The 24,074-nt window shown below is 39.4% G+C and overlaps 1 protein-coding gene across 2 annotated transcripts in view; it reads right to left on the bottom strand.

Annotated features, from left to right (window-relative positions):
• LOC111153457 (membrane associated ring-CH-type finger 6) overlaps positions 1–24,074 on the bottom strand; it is an 80,721-nt gene that overhangs the window by 46,709 nt on the left and 9,938 nt on the right. The window contains exons 2-5 of one of the 2 annotated variants that reach the window (XM_022512481.1): positions 10,064–10,160; positions 9,215–9,288; positions 5,352–5,495; positions 4–76 (exon numbers count right to left, since the gene is read on the bottom strand). In XM_022512481.1, the coding sequence (XP_022368189.1) occupies positions 4–76; positions 5,352–5,495; positions 9,215–9,288; positions 10,064–10,160 (388 nt within the window). The remainder of the gene's footprint in view (positions 1–3; positions 77–5,351; positions 5,496–9,214; positions 9,289–10,063; positions 10,161–24,074) is intronic. The other variant, XM_022512483.1, reaches the window with a different exon arrangement.

The following is a 24,074-nucleotide window of genomic DNA, read 5'->3' as shown; positions in this document are numbered from 1 at the left end:
CACGTGGACAGCATGTCCAGCGGCAGTGTCAGTAGTGAGCTCACGGAGCCAGTAAACAAGCACTTGTAGATACGGCCTGCCGAGAAGGGCAAGATGGCGTTCGGTTACGACATACAGCATGAACTGAGACAGGTACTCAACTAAACAAGTGAAGTGTAAGCCCCTAGAAATATTTAGTCTTCGCAAGGCTGTCCTAAAATATGACATTGAAAGAAAACCCTGGGGCACCTGGCTGGCTCAGTGGGTTAAGCCTCTGCCTTCGCCTCAGGTCATGGTCTCAGGGTCCTGGGATCGAGCCCCACATCGGGCTCTCTGCTCAGCAGGGAGCCTGCTTCCTCCTCTCTCTCTGCCTGCCTCTCTGAATACTTGTGATCTCTATCAAATAAAATCTTAAAAAAAAAAAAAAAAAGTAAAGATCTCTAAATTACAATATGGAGAATTTTTTTTAACCGAGAACTCTAAAATTCATTGAGTCTGCTCATGAAAATAAGGGGTTTCAGTTCTGGGATTACACAATTTGAAATTAAGAGGACTTTTCAGAAGAATAATGGTCCAATAACATGAATGGCAAACTAAAAACCAATTTTTTAAAAACACAGATTCAAGGGTCCTCAAAAAAAGATTCTTAAATTTGGCCATGAAGGGGAAGAAAGATAAAGCACAGCCATCCCCTCATCCTTAATCAGAAAGGCAAGAACAGAAATAGGGCCCAAGAGGAAACAGCTGATTTTCTTTCTAACCAAAACTTGTATATTAGTTTAAGCATCCCCTATAGCCTAGTATCCGAAATTTTCAGTGGCTTCAATGGCTGTTTTCAAAAAGTCCAATCAAAATGAAAAGGTAAGAAAAAACTTCTGTAACAGAAATTACATATGTTTATAAAATAGTCAAAGCAAGTATGCCTGTAACAAAGTAAAACTAACAACAAACCAAATGTCTGTAAATCAGAAAATGGATTCAGAAATTACAGGCCTCCTTCCTACAGAGTGCTGTGCATCCATTAAAAATATAAGGTAACTCAAAAAAAAAATAGTACAGTAGCTCAACACGTTCTCATACAGAAGATACCAGGGTACACTGCTAACTTTAAAAAGCTACAGACTACATATTTTGTGATAGAACTTAAATTTTAATTACAAGTCTGTGTATAAGCGCATGTAAACAAGTCAGAACAGAGAGCCAGCTTGTTAACTGCATTACTTACATCCTCTGAGTCTCTACTTAACTTGTGATTATTTGCTGTGACTTTGGAGAGGTATTAGTCTTCCATCTGACTGTGAATGCTTTATGTATTTTGAAGTCCCGTACTCTGATACATAAAAGTTCTTTAGTTTTACTTTCTTATGACTATGGCCTTTACTAGTATGAAATACAATGCTCTGCTCCATTTAAAGTTTTTCATCTTGAATATATCTGGCTGATGATTGCTGTTCCTGTGTTCTGTCAGCATTTGCTAACATCTCTCTAGTATTAACCTGGGCTGCTCTGTACTTATCTCTCATAGTAAACCACGTTCCTTTGTACACAACTGTGTAAACTCTTATGATCACAGAACTTGAGCCTTACCCTTTCCTCTCTTACATCCCTTCCTCTGCCCTCCGACCCTGTCTTTCCTGTCTTTTGATGGACTTTCCAATATTTACTGTTTCATACTCTGACTTCTCAAGACAAAAACTCATAATCCCATTTCTATTCTTCCAGCACTTAGCTTTAAGTTTTGTTACTTATTAAGGTAAAATTTATATGAATCTTAAGTGTATGTCTGGGTGAATTTTTATATGTGAACATATCCAGGACACTGCCACCTAGATCAAGATATTCAGGATTTCTAGCTTCCTGGAAGGCTCCTCAACCCCCTTCGTAGTCAGTATCTCCAGCAAAAAGGTAACCGCCATTCAATCTCTATCACCACAGATCAATTTGGCCTACTTCAAAATTTCATATAAATGCAATCATACACATCTATACTCTTCTGTGCCCGTTCCTTTTTCTCAGAGTAAAACTCATCCACGTTATTCCATGTCCCGATAATAAGCTCTTTACGCACTAAGTATTACTCCGCTATACCGAAAAACCACAATGCACCTGCTCTCCTATTGCTGATAGGTATTTGGTTGGTTCCAGTCTTTACCTACTAGTAGCAAAGCCGCTGTGGTCATTCTTAAACATCTTCTAGTGGACACAATGCTCTGGTTTCCATCAGCTATATTCCTAGAAACGGAACTGTTCAATCATAAGGTGTTTATAATATTTACCACTGGTAGATACTGCCAGTTTTCCGAAGTAGTTATACCATATATGCTCCCACCATCAATGTAAGCGTGTTCCAAATGCTCCACATCCTAAGAAACATTTGGTATTGTCTTGTTTTTTAATTTTAGTCATTCTGCTGAGTATGTAGCAGTACCTTCTTATGCATTTCCCTCATGACTAATGAGGCTGAGCAGTTTTTTGTGTTACTGGCTATTTAGAGCTTTCCAGAAACACCTACTCAAAACTTTTGTCTTTTTATTTGGGTTGTTTACTTTTTCCTTACTGATTTTTAGGAGTTCCCTACATACTCTAGATACAAGTCCTTCGTTTGATGTGTGTATTGCAAATATCTTCTCTCACTCGGGGGGCTTGCCTTTCTCTCTTAAAGGTATCAAAGCATGAATAAAAGTTCTGAATTTTAATTAGGTCCAATTTATTCAGTATTTTCTTTTATGGTTATATATATACATACAAGTATACATATATATATATATGTATTTTTTTTTTGAAATTTTTATTTATTTTGCATGCCTACGTGGCTCGGTTGGTTAAGCGTCTGCCTTTGGCTCAGGTCATGATTGCAGGGTCATGGGATCAAGGCCCATATCAGGCTCCCTGCTCAATGGGGAGCCTGCTTCTCCCTCTCCTTCCTGCTCGTGCTCTCTCTCACTACCTTTGTCTCACTCAAGTAAGTAAAAATCTTTAAAAAAAAAAAAAGATTTTATTTATTTATTCAGAGAGAGCACGCCCACGTGCATGAATAAGGGGAGGGGCAGAAAGAGAGGGAGAGAAAGCATTTCAAGCAAATAGGATGTGCTGAGCTGGAGCCTGATGAAGGGCTCTATACCACAACCCTAAGATCATGACCTGAGCCAAAATCAAGAAACAGACGTTTAACTGACTGAGCCATCCAGGTACCCCATTCTCCCATTATTTTTAGAAATCTCTTGGTTTTAACATTTACATTCAGGGGTGCCTGGGTGGCTTGGTCTGTGAAGCGTCTGCCTTCAGCTCAGGTCATGATCCCGGGGTCCTCGGATCGAGCCCCACGTAGGGCTCCCTACTCAACAGGGTCCCTGCTTCTCCCTCTCCTCCTCCTCCTGCTTGTGTTCCCTCTCTCGCTGTGTCTCTCTCTGTCAAATAAATAAATAAAATCCTAAAAATTTTTATATAAAAAATAAAACAGTTCTAATTCTAAAAGAAAAAAATTACATTCAGGCTTATGATACATCTCAAAGTAATTTTTGTGTCAGGTGTGAGATAATGACATGATTCGTTTTCCTTCGTATGGCCATCCATCCAGTTGACACTACACCATTTACTGAAAGGATCATCCTTCCTCCACTGAACAGCAGTGGCACCTTTGTTATGAATCAGGTGATGATGCAGATGTGGGTCTAGTTCTGAACTCTAGTTGATTACCCCATAATTTTTAATGTAGAGTCACACAGTGTTTTCCTATCTCTGTCTAGAGCATCTACAGTCTCCTCACAAATAAGATAAGCAACTTGAAAAGCTCTCATTTCTACCCTCTCCTCAGTTTCTCCCAATTTTAGTTCCAGGCTACCTAAAAATTACCAGTCATTGTAGACTAAAACAACTACTAGTTAGCTGGGGAAGCACCTGTCTCTCTTTCTTTGCAGTTCATGCCTTTCTCTCTGATTCCTCACTTATTTCGGGAAAGTATATTCTCAAACAGTTTCTTTTTCATAAATAGTTTGAGGTGGCAGACTTTCCATGCCCTTGCATCTACTGACATGTCTTTATTTTGTCCCTCCATCTGATAATTTACGGGTAGATTTCAGATTCAGAAACGTCAAAGTCTAAAGTTTTTGCTGTCCTCTAGCATTCAGAGCTGCTGATTTTAAGTCTGACACCAATGTGATTTTTACTTTGTAGGATAATGTGCAAGTAGAACATCTACCATTTTATTTTGTCCTGGAAAACTTTAGAATTTGTCTAGGTTTGTGAGGCGCCGTCCTTCATCATGGTGAGCTCTCTCTCTTTCAATCAAAAAGATGCCTGTCATTTCCTCATGTCCACGATCCTTCACCTTGTGAAGGTACTTCCTAGACAGGTGCTGAAACAACTGGATGCAGCCTTCACCTCCTGGTTTTTTCCTCCTCACACTTGCAACTTCTTGTCTCTGAGTTCTGTCCAAGAGAACCCCTTGCTCAATCTCCTAGTTCACTACTTCACTTTTCAACAATACCTATTCTGCTATTCAACGTATCCCCAAAGATTTTCATCTTCATAAATGATCAATTTTATTTATTTTAAAGGGACTCAAGGATATTAATTATACTTACTTAAATCTCACTTGCATTTAACTCCAAAGAATCATAGCTACATACTCCGGCACCATTTACTATCTACCCTTCTGCATGTCTCTAAAAACAAAAACCCAAAAGGGATCAACTAAGGGATAGTATACCAACCTCCCAGAAAACTTCCTGTATCTTGAAAGATAAGCCTCCCAATTATTCAGAACTATTACAGATACAGGAGTTGTCTTTTAAAAGGGAGGGAAAAAAATTCTCAAAAATAATCCAACTTCTGCAATCCTTGAAAGTTCTAATACACTTCAAAGAATAAAAATCAAGATCCTTTTTTTTTTTTTTTTTAAAGATTTTATTTATTTACTTGACAGACAGAGATCACAAGCAGGCAGAGAGGCAGGCAGAGAGAGAGGAGGAAGCAGGCTCCCCGCTGAGCAGAGAGCCTGATGTGGGGCTCTATCCCAGGACCCTGGGATCACGACCTGAGCCGAAGGCAGACGCTTAACGACTGAGCCACCCAGGCGCCCCAATCAAGATCCTTCTAATTATAATTTGGTTTTGCTTTTTCAATTCTTTCATGAACTTTCATTATTAGCCTCTGTATACTGTTTTTCATTCCCACTTTCATTCAAGAAAATGATCTGTTAAAAACAGTTCTTAATTTAGGTGGACAATGTTTTCTAAGTGAGGCTTTCCTAATACATGAAATTGTAGCATCAAATAAATATCAAACAAAAATATGATGTAATATTACAAAATCGAATACTTATACAACTTTTTAAGTTGTATAAATCCAATCACAGAGAAATGAATACTCACATGCTGTAAGAGGAACAACTCCCAACCATGCAAAGGCCACAAGTGTATAATGAAACCAATATCGTATTGCAGTGCCAATACTTGTAACGAGTCCAGCAAATATGTCTTGGATTGGAAGCCGTGAAGGCATATCTGGAGAATAAACTAGAAGAGAAAAAAAAAAAGTACATATAATTTGAATTGACATATACATACAATACATAATATAATATAAATATAAATACATATAAAACATAATACATATAGTTGACATATTGAATCATAAACATTCAATAATAGTTTAATTCATAAATATAAAAATAGGCATGTATAGCTAGCTTAACTCTCAATCTTTCTATTTCACTTGAATATCTTTTCCTATTAAAAAAGTGAATCGGGGTGCCTGGGTGGCTCAGTGGGTTAAAGCCTCTGCCTTCGGCTCAGGTTATGATCTCAGGGTCCTGGGATCGGGCCCCACATCAGGCTCCCTGCTCAGCAGGGAGCCTGCTTCCCCCCCTCTCTCTGCCTGCCTCTCTGCTTACTTGTGATCTATCCCTCTATCTCTCTCTTTCTCTGTGTCAAATAAATAAATAAATAAATCTTTTTAGAAATTTAAAGAAAAAAGTGAATCAAATACTTAAACAATGCCACATTTACCCAAAAGTCATCCGAAAGCAAATCACACGTGAAATGTAGAAACCAACAAAAAAGGCCTCTGTGCAGGAAAAAAGGTTCAAGGACAGTTCACAACCCTCAGTCATCATCATGAACTTCATGCAAAGCTAACTTATACATATTTTAGCATTTAAACAATGCAATTATCTGGCTTCCCAAATTATAAAGTATCAGATTAAAGCCAACAGGAGCAAAAGGTAAAGCTGTTGACATGTTACCAAGAAAGAACCCTCCTTAGTAAAGACCACAGTAAGACATCACCATATACCTGCCAAATGGCTAGTATCAAAAAGTTAATAGGGGTGCTTGGGTGACTCAGGGGTTAAACGTCTTTCAACTCAGGTCGTGATTCCAGGGCCCTGGGTTCTAGCCCCACATTGGGCTCCCTGCTCAGTGGGAAGCCTGCTTCTCCCTCTCCTACGACCCCTGCCTGTGTTCCCTCTCTTGCTATGTCTCTCTCTGCCAAACAAATAAAATATTTTAATTTAAAAAAAGAAAGAAAGAAATAATAAGTGTTGGCAAGGAGGTAGAGAAAAAGGAACCTTGTGCACTGTTAGTTGTGAGAATGTAAACAGGTGCAGCCACTGTGGAAAGGAGTATGGAGGTTCCTCAAAAAGTTAAAAATACATAGCATCATACAATCCAGTAATTCCACTTCTGGGTATTTACCCAAGGAAAACAAAAACACTAACTCGAAAAGACATATGCACTATGTTTATTGCAGCATTACTTATAACAGCCGAGGTATGGAAGTAATCCAAGCATCCACTGATAAATGAATAAAGAAAGAATAGTGTGTGTATATACACACAATGGAATATTGCTCAGCCATGAAAAATATTAAGACTCCTGCCATTTGTGACAACGTGGATGGACCTAGCGGGTACTGTGCTAAGGAAATTAAGTCAGTAAGTGAAAGACAAAGAACATATTATTTTACTTACATATGGAATCTAAGAAACAAAAGAGAAGAACAAACAGAAAAGCAGTAACAGACATACAAATACAGAAAACAAACTGGCAGATGCAAAAGGGAAAGGGGGGTGGGCAAAATGGGTACAAGGGAATAAGTCACAGGGATGAAAGGTAGAGCAGAGAGAAACTATACAAGGACTGTATGGTGAAAAATGGGAGCCATACTTGTGGCGAGCACAACATCAAGGACACTATGCTGTACATCTGAAACTAACGTTAACATTGTGTCTCAACTATACTTCAATTTAAAAAAAAAAAAAAAAAAGAGCAAGTCCTCCTCCCAAATACAAGCCTTAGACCCAGCACTCAAAAAGTACAATCTGTAGCGAAGTCATTTCATGTGGAAGCAAATCATCTACTGACATTTGTTGGCCAATCATCCCCCCTCGCCCAATTTTCAAACAGTAATTAATATTCCAACCAGTAAATTCAGATCTTCCCATCTCTCTGTAAGATGTGGTTCAACACACCCAGAGAAAGGTTTTGCCATGTTTGAGAAAGACTTTCTTTTTAAATGGTTCCAATGAAAAAAAACCACTGCTCTACCACAGGTCTCAGAAAGAACACATGGGAGGAACAAACACATTTCTCCAGTGAGGCCAACATAAGGAATTATGATGTGTAAAGCTTTAAAATCAATGATCTAAAACTAATTAATGAACTATTATAAAAACTATTCACAGCTGCAAACATTAAGGAATAAGCAATTTTGCAATATACTCACAAAGATCACCTACTTTAAGAGGATACTTGATACACAAGTCATTAAACCAGTAAATAAAGTTTTTGAGAAAGATAAAGAGAATGGCCTATGTCAAATGCTAACTAAAATGTACCAATACAAGCTTTTATTGGTCTCAAAAAAACTCACAAAAGTATTTCCTAGGAAACGTCATGAAAATACTCAATTACTTAGAATTAGTTTGCTATAAACCTTAAGTTGTAGAGTTTTTACGCCCTATAGAAAATTAAAGAATACAAAATAAATGACTTGACCTTTCTTAGATGGTAATAAAGTTCCAAAAATAAAACCGTAATGACTTTAATCATTTATAATCCCTCACATAAAAACAAAGTAAAACTAAGTTAGAACATTTAGACTCAGTTAACTGAGTTAGAGCATTTATACTCAGCAGCTCAAGATACTATTTAAAAACAAAAACACAAAAAACCTTTGGAAGAAGAGGGCAATGTACTATAATCCCAGAATGAAAAGTATACTTCAAATTCTTGACAAGCTGCCAGTTTAGTCCTCTACTTAAGATGAATAACATTAAACATCAAGCAGTAGGCACGGGAATCATAAAATATAAATGGAATTTTAAAGACCTACAAAGTATATGCATTGGCTTACAAAAATATTAAGCTTAGAAAGTCTCATTTTTAAAAAGTGAATTAAGGGGGGCATCCGCCTGGCTCAGTAAGTAGAACATGTGACTGCTGAACCTTCTCTTTATTATTATTTTTCAATCTACACAATTTTAACTCAAAAGATACCCCAAGTTTGAACAGTGAGGAGATATTTGATAAAAATCAAGGCATCGTTACTAATTTTTCTGAGTAAATGGTGGTATCATAGTTACTGTTTTTAAAAAGAATCCTTACTGACTGAGATACATACTAAAATATGTACAGATGAAATTATAAATGATGGCATTTGCTTTAAAATGGATAGAGAGGTGGGGAACAAGAACATAGGTAAGGAATACCATGTAAAGGCAATGAGCTAAAAAGGAGTCAAACTAAAAGATATGAACATGGGGGCTCATTACACCTTTTTTATACATTTGATCTTGCCCATAATAAAAAATTTAAAAAGAGGGGCACCTGGGTGGCTCAGTCCATCAAGCATCCAACTCTTCATTTTGGCTTAGGTCATGATCTCAGGATCCTGAGATCAAATCCTGAGTGGGGCTTGTGCTGAGCATGGAGTCTGCTTAAGATTCTCCCTCTCCCTCTGCCCCTTCCTCCCCCACTAGTGGCACACATGCTCTCTCTCAAAAAAACAAACAAAAAAAAACTCTACAAATTAAATGACTGTCTTTCTCACATACATATGTGTCTGTGTATTAAAAACTGACATATAGTTTTTTAAAAATATTTTCCAAATGTTACAGCAATACTTTGTTATTATCAATGACAAAGTTAAAAACAGTTACTTTAAAACTGCTTAAAAACCTTTTTTGCATCCAGTTATAACCCAAAAATGCAATGTAAACTTCTAAAGAACTTACTTGGTGTGAAAGCAAATCTGTGCTTGCATAATTCACAGTATTCTTTTCGACTGTGTTTCAGCCACTGAACTAAGCTGCAATCACAAACACATTCATAAGTATAGTGTTACAATGAAGATATTTTAAGGTTTCACTGAAAACCAATGTTCTATTAAAATTTAAGGTTTATGGAGCTTTTACAATTTCAACAGTTTCGTATTTATAATATTCTTTTTTACTTTTTATAACTCAATGCCTTCTGAAAGTACAGAACTGTAACAGATATGTTTCTACTATTTAAAAAGTTCTATTAACTAAATTGTATGTCCTCAAGGCTAACATCAACTATGAAAGAATCTCCGAGCGTCACATCAGTTCTAACGCTGGTCTCATGACACTGCTACCATGGGTAGCTCGGTCTGAATCCTGTTGGCTGTGTACCCAGAACAAGTTACTTAATGCTTGTTTTCTTATTAGCATAATAATAAAAACATTCCACCTCATGGTTCTAAGGATTAAATGATTTAAGATCTATAAAAGCATGAGCACCACCTGGCACAAAGCATTATACAAACGTAAGGTATTGTCATGTCAAGCAGAATCAGAAAACTTTTAACACTTCCAATGAACAAAATAAGCTCTCCACAGTAGAAACGAACAAACAGGTACTCAAATGCACCTGGAAAACAGTAACACCAAAATGACAGGGAATGGTAAGAAGGAATATGGGTAATTTCCAAATTTTCACAAGAGAAATTAAAAAAAAAAAAAAAAAAACTACTGTAGAAAAATTTCATTGAAACAATTCCCTTACTATATAAATGACAAAACCAAAGCTCAGACATAAAATTTTCTAAAAGGATGACTCACCATTCTTGATGGATAAACTTAATACTGCCAGTACATACACAAGGATGATAAAGAGGTTTCTCAGGTGTTCCTTCTGACCGACACACTCTACATATGTCTGTGAATGAAAAAGATAAATTGATTAAACTTTAAAAAAAAAAAACCCAAAACAAAAATAATGTGTTAAAGAAAGAATCCATCAGCAGCAGAGAAATGAAAGTGTTATGATAATAAGCAAGTATATTCCAAAACTAGGGGCACCTGGGTGGCTCAGCAGGTTAAGCCTCTGCCTTCAGCTCAGGTCATGATCTCAGCGTCCTAGGATCGAGCCCTGCATCCGGCTCTCTGCTCAACGGGCAGTCTGCTTCCCCCTCTTTCTCTGCCTGCCTCTTGCCTACTTGTGATCTCTCTCTCTGTCAAATAAATAAATAGCATATTTCAAAAATATATATTCCAAAATCGAAAAATTTCCTAGTATATAAAAAGGCCAGTTGTTCCTTTCAGTGAAAACTCTACTCATTAACTGTACTCTTCCATAACTAATGCTAAATAGAAAAACACAAAATCAGGTCACCACTCGTATCCTAATAGTTTTAAACTCCAATCCTAACAGTTTAAAATCCTAAGTCCAGTCCTCACAGTTTAAACTCCACAAAACACAACCAAGGACTTAATGGCAGTGGGCAGCACTGGAGACACCCCTGTAGCCTCCCCTCACTCCACCACAGATACAGAGACACACACTAATAGGGTGAGTTCTGCACCCCAAAACTACAAAGGTGCCAGGTCAGAGAGAGGTGAGCCAGAGGTCACCTTAAGCAGAAGCTACCGGAGCCCAGGACTACCTGGTCAGAGGCCAGAGTCAAGAGTGCACCCTGCACTCTGCCCCACATGGTTCTGAGCACATCTGCCCATCTTGCCTGGGGTGGCCCATGATATGTTGAGGAAAAGCTTAAAATGCCAAGAACCATCCCACTCACAGGTTCCGTAATGCTCCCTCTGCAGGACAACCTATGGCAACTGGTCACAACTTTTATTTAGACCTTCTCTGTGATCTGCAGGGCGAAGTGCCCACCCCAGTGGGCAATGTGAGGGGCAAGAAGCCATGTACTAGAGACAGGGACTTAAGGAAAACTTCTGATCTACTCTCTCAAGGGAGCTCCTCGTTCGTGGGGAATAACTGCAACCCAAGCCCACTGTTAATGGGTTTAACCAACCCCCGCACCCGGTGGGACTGGGGTGCACATACACTGAGCAGTGTGGCACTCGGCCCCCAATGTTAAAAAGCAGTGTGTTCCTCAACCTAGGAAGGCTGAGCACCACTTATCAAAGTTGAGGGATAATGACTACCCGGGCTGCCTAACTGGTGAGCGCCCTCATCCCAAGAGTTATCCATAAGCCAGGCGAATCACTGCCGACATGGAGAGGCCACACACCACCACCCACAGAAGAGCTTTTGCTGTGCCGGTTCTACCTACACGAGAGCCAGGAAGGGTTGTCCAGGTTGAGTCAAATCAAGCACACTCCAGGGCTGTGTCTCTCAGTGAGCTTTAGAACCTTACCCCCCCACCCCTACTACCACCAGCCAAGGAACCGGCTTCCTGGAAGCAATCTGTGGGTCAAGAGAACAATGCCAGCTGTCCGCCTCATTTACGGTCAGAGCTACACAGGATACATGGGATCCAAGCCTCTTCCAACCGCCCACTTTCACCTTCGTCCTTGATTAATGAAAACATCTTTGGCAAAAGCTTTCACTCTGGTCCGTCTTGCACCAGTCTAAGACTCTGGGCTCTAGCAACACAGTATGAATGTCCCAACGATCCTGCCTAACCAGCCTCTGCAGAGTTCTACACAAACGAAACAGAACCACACTAGAATTCCATGATTCTCAGGGCCGTATCCTGGAAGCTTGAGTCTGCTTTGAACACTCGAATTTTCTCCAAGTGTACACTTCAGCCTAGGGAAACTGGACTAAGAGCCAGGAGCTCACCCAAGGGGGTGGGTAAGACCTGGAAGGACCATCCCCTGTGGTGGATCTGCCGCTGCCCGCACGGGAGATCCAGCGTCAAGCTAGCATTTTAACCGCGCCGGGTTCAATACCGGCCCTGGAGCGGAGATGACCACAGCGGCCAGCAACCAGGCTTGCCCTGCACAGATCCTCCTTAAAGCACTCAAAATGCACTCATTCAAAAAGAGTCCAGTGTCATTTTTCATCACTGCTCTCCCAGGTCTGAAGTGGGTAATCTGCACATTGCTGCCTTTCTTGGATGGGGAAGTTGATCATCAAGCTCCCTTTATGGTACCGAACCTGGATTTCCGGTCGCCATGGCTGCCACTGTAGACACTACGACTTCTACCTAAAACAGCTGACAGGCCCATGGAACATGTAACTGATCTTGATTATCTAGACTCACCGGAGCTGCCGGTGCCCGGGGCATCCATTAGTTCCACAATTACCATAGTTACCCAGTTAGGAGCAGAACAAGCACTTAAAGCCATCTGGAACATGACCACACCGGCCCAAGGGCCAGGATGCCTACAGATTAACTTTAAAAGACAGGCAGGTGCTAGTGAGGGGTTATCCAGGTAGGGTGGTTTGGGGGCAAATATGGGTGAGCCAGTGCAGACTTAGGGTGAAGCAGTCCCACACTGTCCTGTCTCCGCAGCCAGTGCTCAGGCGGTTGCAGAAGTAAGGCACAGCAGCGAAACTGTGGCAAGGTGTGTCCTGCATTGGGACACAGTGTAGAGGAAAGCAGCAGAGACAATGCTGCGCTCACACAAATGCGGGTTGCTATGCTGCCCTCCAGAAACAAGGTGACTGGGCAAGGACTCTCCTTGTTAGCACACAGCTGCCAACAAGATGCAAGGACAATGGAGAAGATCCACGAGTGCGAATGGCTGATGCCCGCGGCTCATCCTGTGAGGGGCCCCGCCTCACAAGGGTGGCCCAGCCCCAGGTGGCACAGGAGAGCTATGGGGAGGCCCACGCATTGGCCAGACTGGGGGTGGGGGGCTGCAGAAGGCACAGTGCGGGGGTTGGGGGGGAGACGGGGGAACACGTGCACAAGACAGTGATCTCCAGAAGACCACATTCAACGACAAACCAACAAACACAAAACTCAGCAAGCACAACAATCTACATTTACTGCAGGGCTCTGCTTAACACAGTACAGAGTACTGGACCCACCCACCTCTATAAGGCTAAAACCATTTTCAAGGTAACACTAAGGCTTTGCCTTTTATCCTCATTGTCTTGCCAGGGTACAGTGGAGTTTTCAACATGCTACCTAACACAACTGACTGAATGCAGCCAGGATGAAAAAAACCCACCAGCCTCCCATTAAATCTGACATTTACATTTGCAAATATAAAACAAATCCACTCTTCGCACCAATATTTTAGGTCTGAAGTATATAGTTATTTCTTTAAAAAAAAAAAAAAGATATTAACATATAACAGGTGTGTTAAGTGAATTAGTATTTCCAAATTTTGTTTCATTTTCTAATGGCAAATGAAGGCTCTTATGATATGTCGATATGTTTTTAGGAGTGTTAAGGGATCCTGAGGCCAAAACCTTCAAGAATGTTTTTTGTGTGTGCTTGTGAAATTTTGGAAAAAATCAGAATAACTATGGTTCTCTCAAAATACACAAATAGACAAAATTTTCATTATTTTGTAAGGCATTTCACAAGCCTCCACTGATTCTTAAAAAAAAAAAAAAAAATGGGAAGAGAACATTAGACCTCTTAACTGCCTCATTTTAGAACCATGGAGATTTTTTACATAATTACAAAACAAAATTATAACAAAATGGAAAATAAGCAACCCCTAAACCAAAAACAAATTACAACAAATGAACCAGACGTGTGTGTGTGTGTGTGTGTGTGTGTGTGTGTGTGTGTGTATAATAAATATATCTCAAGTTTAACCACAGAAAAGAATTACTTTAGAAACTTTAAAACAGTAATATGAACAAACAATAAAATTTGTATGGAACCACAAAAGACCCCAAATAGCCAAAGCAATCCTGAAAAACAAAACCAAAGCTGAAGGCATCACAATTCTGGACTTCAGGCTGTATTACAAAGCTGTACATCAAAAGACTGTGGTACTGGCACAAAAACAGACACACAGATCAATGGAAGAGAACAGATAACCCAGAAAAAGACCCTCAACTCTATGGTCCACCAATCTTTGACAAAGCAGGAAATACCCAACAGAAGAAAGTCTCTTCAAGAAATGGTGTTGGAAGGGCGCCTGGGTGGCACAGTCAGTTAAGCGTCTGCCTTCCGCTCACGTCATGATCCCAGGGTCCTGGGGTCGAGCCCCACATCAGGCTCCCTGCTTGCCAGGAAGCCTGCTTTTCCCTCTCCCACTGTCTGCTTGTTCCCTCTCTCTCGCTGTGTTTCTCCCTGTCAAATAAATAAATAAAATCTTTAAAAAAAAAAAAAAAGAGAGATGGTGTTGGGAAAATTGGACAGTCACAAGCAAAAGAATGAAACTGGATCATTTTTTTCTTAAGCCATACAGAAAAATAAACTTGAAATGGATGAAAGACCTAAATGTGAGACAGGAATTCGTCAAAATCCAGCAAACTCTTTGACCTCAGCCACAGCAACTTCTTGCTAGACATGTCTCCAAAAGCAAGGGACACAAAAGCAAAAATGAACTATGGGGACTTCATCAAGATAAAAAGGCTTTGCACAGCAAAGAAAACAGTCAACAAAACTAAAAGACAATCTATCAAATAAAAGAAGATATTTGCAAATGCCTTATTAGATGAAGGGCTGGTATCCAAAACCTACAAAGAAAACTTGTCAGATTTAACACCCAAAAAATAAAAAATCCAGTCAAGAAATGGACAGAAGACATGAGCAGACATTTCTCCAAAGAAGACATAAAAATAACCAACAGACATGAAAAAATGATCAACATCACTAGACATCAGGGAAATACAAATTAAGACCACAATGAGGTATCATGTCACACCAGTCAGAATGGCAAAAATTAACAACTCAGGACACAACAAATGTTGGCGAGGATGTGGAGAAAGGGGAACCCTCTTACACTACTGGTGGGAATGCAAACTGGTGACAGCCACTTTGGAAAACAGTATGGAGGTTCCTCAAAAAGTTAAAAATAGAGCTACCCTATGACACAGCAATTGCACTACTGGGTATTTATCCAAAGGATACAAACATAGTGATTTGAAGGGGCATTTGCACTGAAAAGTTTATAGCAACAATGTCCACAAAAGCCAAAATACAGAAACAGCCCAGATGTCCACTGGCAGATGAATGGATAAAGAAGATGTGGAGTATATGCATGACAGAAAATTACTCAGCCATCAAAAAGAATGAAATCTTGCCATTTGCAACGACATGGATGGAACCAGAAGGTATTATGCTAAGCAAAATACGTCAGTCAGAGAAAGACAAATACCATAAGATTTCATTCATGTGGAATTTAAGAAATAGAACAGCTGAACACAGGGGAAGGGAAGGAAAAGATAAAATGAAATCAGAGAGGGAGACAGACTATTTGAGACTCTTAACTATAGGGATCAAACTAAGGGTTACTGGAAGGAAAGTGAGTGGGGCAATGGGGTAACTGGGTGATGGGCATTAAGGAGGGCACTTGATGTAAGGAGCAGTGGGTGTAATATGCAACTGATGAATCACGAAATTCTACCTCTGAAAATCAATCAATCAGTCAAATCAAATCTCTAGGGGCGCCTGGGTGACTAAGTAGGTTAATCGTCCAACTCTTGATTTCAGCTCAGGTCATGATCTCAGGGTCATGAGATCAAGCCCTGCATCCAGCTCCACACTGAGCATGGAACCTGTTTAAAACTGTCTCTCTCCCTCTTCCTCTCCATCTGCCCTACTTCCCGGCTCACACGTGCGTGCTCTCTTTCTCTAAATATGTAAATAAATAAGATCTTAAAAGTAAAATTTTACATAATAAAACTTTTTAAAAATAAGCAATGGTTAACCATGCAATTTACAAATATCACAGTTGAACTTTCATTGTACTGACACTACCAAGTCCAATTTTAACAATGAAGTTCTTCAACAAGAAGGCTTATTAGCATGTGGGGTTTTTTTATTTAATTTAATTTAATTTATTTGACAGAGAGAGACAGTGAGAGAGGGAATACAAGCAGGGGGAGTGGGAGATGGAGAGCAGGCTTCCCGCTGAGCAAGGAGCCTGATGTGGGGCTCAATTACAGGACCCGGGGATCATAACCTGAGCCGAAGGCAAACACTTAGCTACTGAGCCACCCAAGCGCCCAGCATGTGATGTGTTTCATATGTGCACACTTGTACACACACACAAACCTAAAAACTCATGTTAGATTTTATTTCACTAATCACAATTTTTAAAATGTGATAAAGCTTTCATTGGCTACATCTTCATTAGGGGAAAGCAGAGTAAGATTTAAATAATAGGTCTCAACATTCCTAAAAGCCTCATTTTGTGCAACCAACAGCCCAATTCTAATTTAAATCATTTAATCTAAATGCCTTTAACCCACTGATCCACCCAGGTGCCCCTAATCTAAATGCCTTTAATCTAAACCATTTAATCTAAATGACTTTAAAACGAAATTTGGTCCAAAAAATATCATTAATCTCTTCTGCAGTACTGACCCTGTTTTTTCCCACATCATGAAGATCTAAGTGTTGTTCAAAAGCACCTCAAATATAAATATCACCCTAAATGGAAAGGTGAAGATTGTTGATATAAACAAACTAGAATGGCGATAAGCCCTAGCTATAAAATACTTGTAAGGCAAACATCTGGCTGTTTAGCAGGCCCCAACCCCAGCTTAGACTGTGCCAGGGGCAGAGTCATACCTTATTAGGAAACTGGAACCTGGGAAAAGTGGCCAAAGTGAAAGACTGCACCTGCCTTCACTCCATATCCTCAACTAAATTTCCTTAGCTAGTCTCTCTGTGGATTAGGAAGGAACGGAAGCTTCTTCCCTGCCAATCCATGTTCCAGTGGAAAAATCTGGAACAAGTCATAGGTACACAGAGCTAAGCATTTTTCCTGGAAGGATACATAAGCTATTAACTTTATGTTAAGTTAACTTTATGTTAAGTTGCTGACTTTGTGGATCAGTTTTGGGGGAAATACACATTTTATATGTGTATGATGTCCACAGCATATACCTGTGTATTATTTTGCTCATACTCTACTATTAAAATTAATAGTTTCCTGGGGCGCCTGGGTGGCTCAGTTGGTTGAGCGACTGCCTTCGGCTCAGGTCATGATCCCGGACTTCCAGGATCGAGTCCCGCATCGGGCTCCCAGCTCCTTGGGGAGTCTGCTTCTCCCTCTGACCTTCTCCTCTCTCATGCTCTCTCTTACTCATTCTCTCTCAAATAAATAAATAAAATCTTTTAAAAAAAAATTAATAGTTTCCTTATAAACTTACATTCAAAGACACGTACAAGAACGTTCATAGCAGCACTATTTCATAAAAATACCTCCAAAATGGGGGCTACCTGAGTGGCTCAGTCGGTTGACCATCCGACTCTTGATCTCAGCTCAGGTCCTGATCTCAGGGTTGTGGGTTTAGGACCTGTGTTAAGCTCCACCTCCAAAATGGAAACTACTGTCTATCAACAGTAGAATGGATAAATTTTGGTATATTCAAACAACTGAATACAACATCACACTGAGAATAAACCAACTAAAACTACAACCACAATGTATTTATTGCATAATGATATTCAGTGATAAAGAACTCTCTCACTCACACACACACACACACACACACACACAAAGAACTCAGACACAAAGAATACCTATTCCACTTGAAAAACTTCAAAAAGGCTGGGGAGCCCGGGTGGCTCAATTGGTTAAGAGTCTGCCTTCAGCTCAGGTCATGATCTCAGGGTCCTGGGATTGAGCCCAGCATCAGGCTCCCAGCTCAGCAGGGAGTCTGCTTCTCCCTCTCCCTCTGCTTGTGCTCTCTCTCTCTCTAATGAATAAATAAAATCTTTAAAATAAATAAATAAATGTTCACAAACAGAAAAAACTAACACTTATTAGAAGTCAGCATTGTAGTTATCTCTAGAGGAAAGAGGCAGTAGAGACTACAAGAGGACTGAAGAGAATGGCCCAGATGAAATCGACACACTTCTCCCTATACTTCCTGCCAAGTACAGCCAAAAGCCCAGGACATTATACATAAACAGAAGAAGATTCTAAAAAGTGAAGAAAAGGCAGAGCAGCAAGGGAACTGGTGACCCAAGGAATCATATCCAGTGAGTTCTCTGGGCTTTTTTTCTTCCGGTGTCCTGGGGACTGGTGGTAGAAATGGAGAAGCTGACAACCTGAAAACACCAATGGAACAGATAAACTTATCCCAAAAAAGCCAAAGACCAGGAAAGAGGCAACTTAGCAAGACTGGAAATTTTTAGACAATAAATGCCTCTGTACCCCAGCCAAATACGACAGGAAAAAAAAAATGAGGCCCCAACATCATCTCTAGCCAAGACATCATCTCAACATCATCAACATCATCTCCTGGCCAAGGCCAGGAGGGGAGCAAACCTAGATTAGCTGACTCTATTTTAGTTACTGAGGCCCAACTACATTATCAAAGAAGTTAATGAGGAAACGATTAAAATATAACCGTCAATTACAAAAGAATATTCCCTCTAACTTGCTCATTCTTCCAACTTGGTTGTATGATCTTTGTTTGAATGTTTTATTTTTTTCACAATTTAATGTCAATATTCTATACAAATTTTCTATCTACTCTTCCAACTTTGTTATATTCTTCCATTTGGATAGTAGGCTGCTCCCTCTGGCAAAACACATTACACCACTGAAATATAAAGGTAAAATAACTAGATAGTACAGCAGCTAATGATGAGTGAAGTCAACATTTTTTTTTTTTTAATCTTACCACAAATTTTCTTTCTATGTGAATTTTCTAAGTCCTTTGTCCAGCTTACTAATTGGGGTCTTAACAATAAGAAAACACTCAAAAAAATTAAAAAATCAGCCAAAGATTTGAACAGATACTTCACCAAAGAAAAGTATACAAATGAAAAAATGCTGAGGTCATTAGCAAAGTGCAAATTAAAATCACAATAGGATGGTGACGGTTGCACAAAAGTGTAACTATATTTAATGCCAGTGAATTGTACACTTAAAAATTGGTTAGAATGGCAAATTTTGTTATGTATATTTTGCCATAAAAATTTTAAGTCACAGTTTGATACCACTACATACTGATTAAAATGATAAAAAGAAAAAAATCACTCATCATATGCTGCAGCAATCATATTCCTAGGTATTTAACTTAGTCAAATGAAAACTTAATGCTCATACAAAAACCCACATAAATTTGTATAATGGCTTCAATCATAATTTCCTCAAAATGGAAACAACCAATCAAAGCATTCCACAACTGGAGAATAAACTGTGGTACATTCAATATTCTTTTCTACAAAAGAATACTATTAAGCAACAAAAAGGAATGAAATACTGTACATACAACAAGGTGAATAAATCTCAAATGCATTATATGTTAAGCAAAAGAAGCCAGACTTAAAAAACTACATACTAGATGATTCCATTTATGACGTCTGGAAAAGGTAAAACTACAAAGACAGAAATACATCAGTGGCTGCTAGGGTCTGGGGGTGGGAGTGATCACAAAAGGGAAGAGGGATATTTGAGAGGTGGATGAACTAGTCCACCTCTTGAATGTGCTGGCTACATTACTGTATGCATTTGTCAAAAACTCATGGACACTACCATCAACAGATGGATAAAGGATATATATACATATATATGTGATGTGTGTATATATAAAAATATTTTTATGTAAAAATATAAGATGTGTGTAAGACACATATATACAATGGAGTATTATTCAGCCATAAAAAAGAATGAAATCTTGCCATTTGCAACCACATGGATAGAGCTACAGAGTATAATGCTAAACAAAATAAGTCAGTCAGAGAAAGACAAATATTGTATGATTTCATTCATATGTGAATTTAAGAAACAAAAGAAATGAATAAAGGGGAAAAAAAGAGAGAAACCAAAAAAACTCTTAACTACAGGAGAACAAACAGATGGTTACCAGAGGGGAGGTGGGCAGGGGAACAGGTGAAACAGGTGAAGGGGATTAAAAATCCACTTCCCCTGATGAGCACTGAGTAATAATATATGGAACTGCTGAATCATTATATTGTGCACCTGAAACTAACGTAACACTGTATGTTAACTGCACTGGAATTCAAATAAAAAATCAAACTATCCCAGACCAAAATAACAACAAAAACCTCATGAACATTAAATAAGGTAAGTTTTACTATATTTACATTACAGTTTAATTTTTTTTTCTTTTAAAGATTTTTATTTATTTGACAGAGAGAGATCACAAGTAGGCAGGCAGAGAGAGAGAGAGAGGGAAGCAGGCTCCCTGCTTTGCAGAGAGCCCGATGCGGGACTCGATCCCAGGACCCTGAGACCACGACCTGAGCTGAAGGCAGCAGCCGAACCCACTGAGCCACCCAGGCACCCATTACAGTTTAATTTTAAAAACACTTCTAAAGACTGTCTAAATAGACATATATAAGAACAAATGAGAAAGGATAATGACATGAAAAGAAACTATTGTTCTCCTCACTAATGAAGTTGTATACTGAAATGTATCCCAATAAGCACATTAATTTCATCCAGCCAGATAAGAATTAATGCTGTTAGGGACTGCGGAGGAAATCATTAGCACTGGACATCAAGTATTTCTGGCATTCCATTTTCTGGATTAATAGCAGGACTGCACTTCCCTGCCACTTTGGAAATTAGATACGGACAGGCAACTTGCTTCGGTCAATGAAATACAAGCTACGGTAACGTATATCACTCCTGGGTAGAAAACTCTGGGAGCCAGTGAACACAACACATCACACTACATTTTCCTGCCTCAATGATTGTGGAAGAAAACACACCCTAAGATGGAGCCTCCACCAATCTAGGTCTGTAAGTGACTACAGTTAGCAGCATCTCCCCCTAGCCTGCAGTAGACATAATATTCGGTGAGAAAGGAACCTTTTGTTGCTTTAAGCTGCTGAGGTTTGGGGTCGGTTTGTAACAAAGACATTAATTAGCCTATCATGTTTCACAAAGGGTCTCCAGCTTGGGGGTGGGCAGGGGGGACTAAAACAAGCACAACTACTACCAACACAGAAAGTCAATGAGAGAATAAACCGATTTTGTATATGAAGACCAATCCCGCCACCCAAAACTTCAACAGAGTAACACCACCAAGGTTATAAAAGAAGACTATCTACAAAAGGCGCAGTCTGAGGCCCTTTACTAAAACCGAAATAATGAAGTTTTGAGGTAGGATAAGGTTCCTGCTAGATTTACATGCAGTAAAATTACAAATCTCTCTCAGGTCAAAATAAAAGCACTGCACTTGTTATTAATGCAAATCAACTTAGAAACAGTAAAGCAACTCTTCCCGCTTTGCTTTGCTTTTTCCCCCTCCAGTTCTCCAGGCTCCTCCTGTTTTTCGAAAGCAAATTTCTTCTGTTTAATCCTGTGGGAACTTTTGTTGCTTTATCTGAATACCTAATATCTTCGCAAGGCATACCTTTTATAAGTTCCTAGCACAGTGCCTAGAGCTCAATAAATATAAAGGTTTTTTTGTTCATTTGTATGTTTTAATGAAAAATCTCAAATCCTTAGTGACTGAGTATGGAGACTGCCCGGGAAATGAGAGGGAGGAGAAAAGAACAATCAGCAAGAGTAGGTTCTCAAGTTGGAACCAGCTGTTGGAAGTCCACACCCACGCTGGTTTGGCTCATGCTATCAGTTTTTCTAGCCAACAATTCAGCTCACTAAATATGTCCTAAGTACCAACTGTGAAAAAAAGAAGAAAAAAAACCTAAAAACTTTAGGTATATGTCATAATTTTTAGGTCATTATCTACCATGAAAGTTTTTCCACATTAGATTTCAAAGTGTATGCAAATTCCTTCCTGTAATTATCCTTCTGGTGATAATTCAATAAACAAAGGACTGTTAAATTATTAGCAGTAGACTTTATTTTTCAGAACAATTTTATATTTACAGAAAATGTGAAAAGACAGTGCAGTATTCCCATACACACAGTGCCCAGTACCCCCTATTATTAACATCCACACTAGCATGGTATTTTTGTTAAACTTAATGAGCCAATGCTCACGTATCATTAACTAAAATCCAGTTGATTCAGATTTCCTTAGTCTTCACCTAATGTCCTTTTTTTGTTGTTTCAAAATCCACCTGACATTTAGTTGTCATGTCTTCCTGGTTTGACTAAGACAGTTTCTCTTGGCTCTGGCAGTTTATCAGGCTTTCCTTGTTTTTGATGACTTTGGTCATTTCAAGGAGTACTGGTCAGGCACCTTGTAAGATGCCCCCTTAACAGAACCGGTCTTATGTTTCGCTCATGACTAGAACAGGGCTATGGCTTTGAGGGAAGTAAAGGACAGAGGCAAAGTGCCATTTTCATCACATCATATCAAGGGTAAACCATTAACATGAATCATGATGGCTACTGCTGGCTTTGATTCATTTGTCTGAAGTCACAAGGGTTTCTAGTATCTGATTACCAACAAAAGTTTTTACAGTTAGTAGCTGATCACATTTACTGATCAGTATTTACTTACTGATCACAGTAAGTAAATATTAAGAATCTATGATTGAAAACTACTATTCAAAATGTCTGTAAATAACCTACATATCCCAAACCAGGTGAGTGGGGATCTAAATTGTGGTACACTGACTACACAGAACATGAAAAAAATCCATGCTAAATAAGCAAAGCAAAAATAAAGAATGAACAGAATACACACTGTACTTCCTACTAGGTAAAAACATCAAAATAGCTTAAAAGAGAAAATATGAAAAAAACAGCCATTATAATTGGTCAGATGAGAACATGGGTGATTTTCTTGCCTTCTCTCCCCAAGTTTCTAGTGCTTCATCGCTACTTTCACAACTACAAGAAAATACTACCTATTAAAAAAATATGCATGTGCTAATTAGGCCTTGCAAACATAAAGTCCCAAATCTACATGTATCCCAAAGTTTAGTTATTTTCTTCTCTCTCCGGATTACTGGTAATTACAAACTTAACATTCACCTGTACTGTTGCTCCTAGAAGCCTGAAACCTACATTTTTTTGGCCTCTTTGCTGACTAGGCGTGAGCTGCACTGAATCAAAGGGAGTACTTTTGTGGGAAAAGGTAAAGCCATTTTCTATTTCTGGCTCCAAAAACAGCAGTGGCAGCTAACTGCAAATGCTTTGAACTCCTGCAGTAGTTACAGAGATCCTGGTGGTGATTCTTTTTTTCAAGTTTTATTTATTTAGTAATTTCTACACCCAACATGGGGCTTGAACTCACATACCTGAGATCAAGAGTCACATGCTCTTCCATCTGAGCCAGCCAGGCGCCTCTTGTGGTGACTCGGCTAGGAGCAGTGGGCATCCCTGAGTTCTGCAGCACAGGCAGTGGCTCCCAACAGTTACAGCAACAGTGTGCCAGATATCAACTTATTTCACCTCAGTTCCAAATCTCTCCTTCAGCACCTCATCAGGTACTGAACTCAAAACATTTTTTTTAAAAACAAATCTGTGGGGCACCTGGGTGGCTCAGCTGGTTAAGTGGTTGCCTTTGGCTCAGGTCATGATCCCAGGATCCTGGGATGGAGCCCTGCATCGGGATCCCTGCTCAGTGGAGAGCCTGCTTCTCCCTCTCCCTCTGCCTGCCACTCTGCCTATTTGTGCTCTCTTTATCTCTCTGTCAAATAAATAAATAAATAAATCTTTTAAAAAAAAATTTGTCACCAGAAGATACTCGAGGGACAACACAGGAGGAAGTGATTTTCTGGCTCCTGCTGCACTGTCAGTAGGTTTGTTATAATGACCACCTTTCACAACCCTACTGGTAAGAATCCAAGACACCAAGAATATAAGACACACCAGGTCTTGTACCCAACAGTGGTAT

Source organism: Enhydra lutris, unplaced genomic scaffold (genome assembly GCF_002288905.1).
Source record: "Enhydra lutris kenyoni isolate GAN:26980312 unplaced genomic scaffold, ASM228890v2 scaffoldscaffold32, whole genome shotgun sequence".
NCBI classification, from domain to species: domain Eukaryota; kingdom Metazoa; phylum Chordata; class Mammalia; order Carnivora; family Mustelidae; genus Enhydra; species Enhydra lutris.
This window is presented reverse-complemented; position numbering and strand designations above follow the sequence as displayed.